The 7,819-nt window shown below is 39.6% G+C and overlaps 1 protein-coding gene and 1 non-coding gene across 2 annotated transcripts in view; one reads left to right on the plus strand and one right to left on the minus strand.

Annotated features, from left to right (window-relative positions):
* Positions 1-7,819, plus strand: part of SEC63 (SEC63 homolog, protein translocation regulator) — an 81,373-nt gene that overhangs the window by 22,242 nt on the left and 51,312 nt on the right. Inside the window, exon 2 of the mRNA XM_037743943.1 lies at positions 4,191-4,290. Coding sequence (XP_037599871.1) covers positions 4,191-4,290 — 100 coding nt within the window. The remainder of the gene's footprint in view (positions 1-4,190; positions 4,291-7,819) is intronic.
* LOC119473456 lies at positions 3,531-3,637 on the minus strand. The gene has a single exon (XR_005202678.1). It is a non-coding gene; the product is annotated as a U6 spliceosomal RNA (small nuclear RNA).

The raw sequence follows: 7,819 nt of genomic DNA on the forward strand, positions 1-7,819 counted from the left end.
AGACATGAACATTTCTTAAAAGAAGAACTGTTCTTCATTTTAAGTGGGCAAGAAACATGAAAAATGCTCAACATCGCTAATAAGATAAATGCAAATGAAAACCACAGTGAGATATCATCTCACACCAGTCAGAATGGCTATGATAAAAAAGTTCAAAAAACAACAGATGCTAGCGAGGCTGCAGAAAAAAGGGAACACTTACACACTGCTGGTGGAAATGTAAACTAGTTCCGCCACTGTGGAAAGTAGATTGCAGATTTCTCAAAGAAGTTAGAATTGTGATTATGACCCAGCAGTCCCATTACTGGGTATGTATCTGAAAGAAAAGAAATTGTTCTACCAAAAAGACATGTGCATCCATGTTCATTGCAGCACTGCTCACAATAACAAAGACATGGTACCAACCCAGGTGGCTATCAATGATGGAATGGATAAAGAAAATGTAGTACATATACACCGTAGAATACTACATAGCCATTAAAATGAATGAAATCATGTCCTATAAAGGATGAATGCAGCTGGAGGCTATTATTCTAAGTGAATTGTTCTAAGTGAATTAATGCAGAAACAGAAAACCAAATACTGCCTGTTCTCACAAGTGGGAGCTAATCATTGGACACACAGGGACATAACAATGACAACAATAGACACTGGGATCTACTAGAGGAAGGAGGGAAGGAAGGAGACAAGGTTCGAAAAACTGTTGGATACTATGTGGTAAGCAGACAAACAGGTTTGAAGCCTTTAACTCTGGCTAACATTGCTTCACCTCTTTGGGTTCTATGATTATGGTGCTAAGAATTCACTCGGTAATACTGCTGACTGGCAGATCATCCAACATGGACAGAGTGACTGTTATAGCAAAAGCACTATATGGTTTATGAAGCACAGCCATAGCCCAAATCTGGATTATCCCTGTAGGTTTATTATATAAAGTTCAGCTGCTGACAGCAATTATGACACATTGTTTTTTTTTTTTTTTTTTTTTTAGACGGAGTTTCACTCATGTTACCCAGGCTGGAGTGCAATTGCACAATCTCGGCTCACCGCAACCTCCGCCTCCTGGGTTCAGGCAATTCTCCTGCCTCAGCCTCCTGAGTAGCTGGGATTACAGGCACGTACCACCATGCCCAGCTAAGTTTTTGTATTTTTAGTAGAGACGGCGTTTCACCATGTTGACCAGGATGGTCTCGATCTCTTGACCTCATGATCCACCCGCCTCGGCCTCCCAAAGTGCTGGGATTACAGGCTTGAGCCACCGCGTCCGGCCGACACATTGTTTATATTGTTTTATGATCTTAGGATTTCCTGTTTCTATAAATATGGATAATTTCTTTAAAAATGATATGTTACTGATACTCCTAACATAATTTTTAGTGGCCATGGAAACAGTAATTTAATGAACAAGAAGTTTATAAGTGACCTTTATTTTATTCTGTTAAGTGTCTTATTAAAAAACTGTCTGGAAGAACTTGACCTGTAATAGTTCCATTGACTTGAGGTCATTCATACAGAGATTTGGAATGTGTACCATGAATATTTAGTTTTGCTGGAAATCTAACTGCAACTATGTTAATGTATAAACTGGGGCCTGTAGTTCTTACTGATTGACTTAATACTCTCCTAAAAGGTTAAGATTTCCTGTAATCCCAGCACTTTGGGAGGCCGAGGCGGGTGGATCACGAGGTCAAGAGATCGAGACCATCCTGGTCAACATGGTGAAACCCCGTCTCTACTAAAANGAGGAAGGAGAATTGCTTGAACCCAGGAGGCAGAGTTTGCAGTGAGCTAAGATCTTGCCACTATACTGCACAACAGCCTATGTGACAGTATTAGACTCTAAAAAAAAAAAAGAAAGAAAGAAAAGAAAAAGAAAGAGGTGGGGTGTGGTGGCTCACGCCTGTAATCCCAGAACTTTGGGAGGCCAAGGCAGGTGGATCACGAGATCAGGAGTTCGAGACCAGCCTGGCCAACATGGTGAAACCTCTTCTCTACTAAAAATACAAAAACTTAGCCAGGTGTGGTACTGGGCACCTGTAATCTCAGCTACTTGGGAGGCTGAGGCAAGAGAATCACTTGATCATGGGAGGCAGCAGTTACAATAAGACAAGATCACGCCATTGCACTCTAGCCCTGGCGATAGTGCAAGACTCTGTCTCAAAAAAAAAAAAAAAAAAAAAAAAAAAAAAAAAAGTTAAGATTTCATTTTTAGGTTGGAAGAGTGGGACATACAAGGTCCCTGCACACATTGTGTGGCCCTCAAGAATAAGGGACTGAAAACCACATGTACTTTCTCTTGGCCAGGAACATTAGAACATCATACCTTTGAATAGATCAGATTGCTTCATAAACAGCCTTTAGCATTGTTCTTACAAAACCTCATCAAATGTTTCCTTGATTTTATACTTGAAAGTGGGAGACTGTAGAGGCTTAATTTAATAAAATACATGTTTAAAAAATCACCAGGCTGGGTGTGGTGGCTCACACCTGTAATCCCAGCACTTCGGGAGGCTGAGACGGGTGGATCATGAGGTCAGGAGATGAAGACAATCCTGGCTAACACAGTGAAACTCCGTCTCTACTAAAAATACAAAAAATTAGCTGGGCATGGTAGCACATGCCTGTAGTCCCAGCTACTTGGGATGCTAAGGCAGGAGAATCTCTTGAACCCGGGAGGCGGAGGTTGCAGTGAGCCAAGATTGCGCCATTGCACTCAGCCTGGCAACAGAGTGAGACTCCGTCTCGAAACAAAAAACCTAACAAACAAAATCACCACCCCCTGGGTTCAAGTGATTCTCCCGCCTCAGCCTCCTGAGTAACTGGAATTACAAGCATGTGCTACCACATCTGGCTAATTTTGTATTTTTAGTAGAGACTGGGTTTCACAATGTTGGTCAGGCTAGTCCTCAACTCCTGACCTCAGGTGATTTGCCTGCTTCGGCCTCCCAAAGTGCTGGGATTACAGGCGTGAGCCACTGCACCGGGTCTTAATAGCTTTTGTCACAACTCTTACATAAACTTATTCTACATGGAATTTCACTTTGTCACCTAGGCTGGAGAGATCTCAGCTCACTGTAACTAACTAACCTCTGCCTCCCGGGTTCAAGTGATTCTCGTGCCTTAGCCTCCCGAGTACCTGGGACTACAGGCGTGCCTATTTTTTTGGATTTTCAGTAGAGACAGGGTTTCACCGTGTTGGCCAGGTTTGTCTTCAACTCCTGGCCTCAGGTGATCCACCTGCCCTCAGCCTCCCAAAGTGCTAGGATTACAGACATGAGCCACAGTGCCCGACCCCATAAACTTAAACTTAAGTTCTTATGGGTTTGAGAGACTTTTCCAGCTTAACACAAAATTATTAGAATTTGTGATACTGAATTTTACTCTACTTTTTTTTTTAAATAAAAATTTTTTAATGGTGCTTTTTGGGGGGTGAGGGTGCTCTGAGGCAGGAGGATTGCTTGAGGCCAGGAGTTCAAGACTAGCTTGGGCAACATAGCAAAACCCAGTTTCTACAAAAATTAAAAAAAAAAAAAAAAGATGAATGCTTCACAGATTTGCTTGTCATCTTTGGGCGGCAGCTATGCTAATGTTCTCTGTATTGCTCTGGTTTTAGTGTATGTGCTGTTGAAGCCAGTATTCTACCTTTGTTTCAACTGTAAGTTGATTTTATGTTAGAGCTCCAAATCTAGTTTTATATCTTTATATCTAGTTTTATATCTTAAATAAATGAGATCTAAACTTTATTGATTAGAAAACATTTTGATAGGCATTACTTTTATGTTTGAGGAGTATTATTTCTGCTTAGCTTCCTTAATAAGCCATGTTTCAACTATTTTATACATCTTGTTCCTTCTATAGCAGAGGGGAAAGAGGGAGAGAATTTCCCAGAAATTGCTGATTATAACTTACTAAATATTTTGGGTGCAAGTCAGTTTTTGCATTTTCATTAAGTCTTATGTAAAAAATGACCACCTGGTAGCTGAATGAAGTTTTCTAGATAGGTTATTTGTTCTAAATGGCAGAAATTTTAACCTATCTTGTAAAATTTTTAAAGGCTATTAGAATAGGCAATACTTTCATGTTCCAATAAAATATTAGCATGGTAATAAAGGTTAGTATGGTATTAACTCTGGTTTTGCCTTCATTGGGAAAAATGGTTTTTAATTCATCTTATTTTTCTTTCTTGACAGAGCAAATTCGATTAAAGAATATCAGAAAAGTATATGGAAGTTGTATGTGGTATCGCTTACGGTTATCAAAACCCCAGCCAAATATTATTCCTACAGTAAAGTAAGTAATGGATTTCAAGGAGAAAACTGCTTAATGCTTACTCTTTGCTAGGTCATATAAAATATATGTGTAATGATGAATAAGATATTGTGTCTGTAAAGAAATTGTAACCTATAGTTTGGGTAAGATATGAGAAAATGTGAGAGCAGTCTGAACAGAGTCGTTTAGAAGTTCAAGGAGAGTGTACTATTGCTGGGAATCATGGGGAAGAGAGAGATAAGTCATATCTTGAAGGGAGGACCTTGTACACCTTGTGCCAGGACTTGAATTTTATCTTAACGACTATGGGGGAATCTTTAAAAGATTTCAGAAGTAGAGCGGTAACATGAATAAGTTAGCATTTCATGGTGTTAATTAAAGTTTATTGAGCAGATATTGTATGCCAGAATCTGTGCTAGGGCTTTATATGTTATCTAATTTAATTCTGTATTAACTTCAAAGTAGATGGTTTTGGTTTTTCTCAGATGAGGAAACTAAGGCTAAGAATGATGACGTAACTTGGCCAAAGTCATGTAGTTAGAAGTGTTGGATCAGCGACCTAATCACCCTTTATTTTAGCAGGCCCATCTGCTTAAACAGGTCATTAATGTGTTTAATTATAGCAGACCAGTTTAATTCTGTGAGGCTATGGGGTGTACTGGTTATTAAGAGCAATGCTTTGGACATTTATCCTGAGTCATCAATTTAGAGGTAGTAGGTGAAACTGACAGAAGGTGAGAGAGTTACCATTATTGGACAACTATGTCTTGTGAATTACCTACATTTATCCAGTAGATAGGAAGAGAAGATGTAGCAAAATAAATTAGTAAGAGTAGAACCAGTTATTTTAAAATCTTGGTTTAAATGATAGTTTTTTCAGCATAATTTCAGGGGCCTTAGTTTTTCTTTGCAAGGTTCGACTTTGCCTAGTTTAGTTTCTTTTTTTTTTTGTTTGATTTTTGTTTTTTTGAGACAGAGTCTTGCTCTTGCCCAGGCTGGAGTGCAGTGGTGCCATCCTGGCTCACTGCAGCTTCAGCCTCCTTGGGCTTAGACATTCCTCCCACCTCAGCCTCCCAAGTAGGTGGGAGTACAGGCGTGTGCTACCATACCTGGTTAATTTTTTTTGTATTATTTGTAGGGATGGGTTTTCACCATGTTGCCCAAGCTGGTCTTGAACTCTTGGGCTCAAGTTATCTGCCTGCCTTGGCCTTCCAAAGTGGTAGGATCAAAGGCATGAGCCACCCTGTCCATCCAGTTTAGTTTCTTTGTAGGAGGAGGGAAATTTTAGCTTTGGTGTTAAGAGTTCTTTAATGGTGTGAAACTAAAGGGAAAGTTAGTTTTGAAAAGAGTAATTTTCTATTCGCTGTTTATTCTTTGCTGTTGGTTCCCATTTTAAATTAAATTTTCATAAAACAGCAAGACAAAAAGCAATCGCCCCTGCCCCCATATCTGTGGGTTTCACAGGGGAAGATTCAGCCAACTGTGAATCAAAAATATTTGGGAAAAAAGCAATAAAATTAACAATACAGCAATTAAAAGTATAAATAAATAATACAGTATGATAACTATTTCCACAGCGTACATTGTATTAAGTATTATAAGTAATTTAGAAATGATTTAATGTACGTGGGATGATGTACGTAGGTCGTATGCAAATATGACATCATTTTATGCTGGGGACTTGAGCATCCATGGATTTTGGTATCTGTGGGGTCCTGGAACCAGTCCCCTGAGGATACCAAGGGATGCCTGTATTTTTGGCCTCCCAATCTCTTGTCTGGCTTTGTTCAACACTTTGTGAGTATCTGAACTTCAGTTGTCAAGGAAACAAACTTTTATGAAGCTCTTTTAGTGATTAATAAACCCATTTACTTAAAGTACAGATTAAGGGAGTTTAGGTAATGAAGAATTAAAATATCTACTGGTAATAGTTTAGATAAGGTCAGAAATCATTAAAACTTTTGCTACTTAATCTTGAAGCATTCCTTCAAAGTTAAGAAGTTGCTGTGTAATGCTTCTCTTCTGACAGCGTCTGTGAAACTTAGGGCATGTAATTTTTGGAAGTTGCTTCTAAAGGTGCCACTTCAGGCTGGGCACTCACACCTGTAATCCTAGCACTTTGGGAGGCTGAGGTGGGGGGATCACCTGAGGTCAGGAGTTCGAGACCAGCCTAGCCAACATGGTGAAAACCCTGTCTCTACTGAAAATAAATAAATAAATAAATAAAAATTAGCTGGGCATGGTAGTGTGTGCCTATAGTCCCAGCTACTTGGGAAGCTGAGGCAGGAGAATTGTTTGAGCCCAGGAGGTGGAGGTTTCAGTGAGCCGAGATTGCGCCTCTGCACCCCAGCCTGGGTGACAGAGCAAGACTCTGTTCCCCCTCCCAGCACCACCGCCAGAAAAAAAGATGACACTTGAAGTTACGTACTGAAGCCATGTGTGGGGAAAATGCTTATCTTTTCCGAGGAACCAAACAGGTTTTTTTTTAAAAAAAATTGAGCACAGAGCATGATGTGATCCATTATATTTGCTTTGGTTATCAGGAAAATAGACCATGGCTTTATTGGCTGTAGTAATTTTTATCAGCCTTGGGATTCTCTTATGAGCTTTTCCTTTCCTCGTCTCATTCCTTGGATTGCAGAGCTAGATGCTCCATGTAAAACATCTAACATAGGATTTAGCGTATCCTAGGTGTTTTGTTCCTTTTGCCTTGTTCGGTTTTAAATCTTGGTTTTTTGGTTTTCAGTTTCATTTTATCTTCGTTTTGTGAGCCTTGTTAGCCTTTTGGAGGAGTTGGAAAAACAAGAGGATTTAATTTGTGTGGGAATAAAGCATATTTAAAATTGTTTTTTAATCATATTGAGGCTATTACCAAATTTTAGGTTTAAAAAGTGTTAAAAAGAAGTTTGCTATTGAAGGTTGGGCTCAGGGCTCATGCTTAATCCCAGGTGGGAGGCTGAGGTGGGAGGATTGCTTGAGCCTGGGAGGTCGAGGCTGCAGTGAGCCATGATCATGATTTAAAAACAGGTCACTCAAGTTTTGTTTGATTTGGCCTCTTAAGATTTATTTGTTGTCTTTGTCTAACAGTTCTTTCTCAGTATAACAAATTGTCATACAAAGGGTGTAAAAAATAAAAGTCATTCAGTTTCGTCACCTAAAACTAGTAATTATTAAGATAATTGTATACTTATTTATAACTTTTATATACATAGAGTTTGAAAGCTATTTTGTAAATTTAACAATATAAGATAGACAGTCATCCACAGCAAATATTTTTAGTGGCTAGAAAGTATTTTCACTGTAGAGGTTGGGCACGGTGGCTTATGCTTGTAATCCCAGCACTTTGGGAGGCTGAGGCAGGTGGATCACTTGAGATCAGGAGTTTAAGACCAGCCTGGTCAACATGGTGAAACCCTGTCTCTACTAAAAATACAAAAATTAGCTGAGTGTGGTGGCTCCTGTAGTCCCAGCCTGTAGTCCCAGCTACTTGGGAGGCTAAGGCAGAAGAATGGCGTGAACCCAGGAGGCGGAAGTTGCTGTGAGCTGAGAT

Source organism: Cebus imitator, unplaced genomic scaffold, assembly GCF_001604975.1.
Source record: "Cebus imitator isolate Cc_AM_T3 unplaced genomic scaffold, Cebus_imitator-1.0 Scaffold160, whole genome shotgun sequence".
Classification (NCBI taxonomy): domain Eukaryota; kingdom Metazoa; phylum Chordata; class Mammalia; order Primates; family Cebidae; genus Cebus; species Cebus imitator.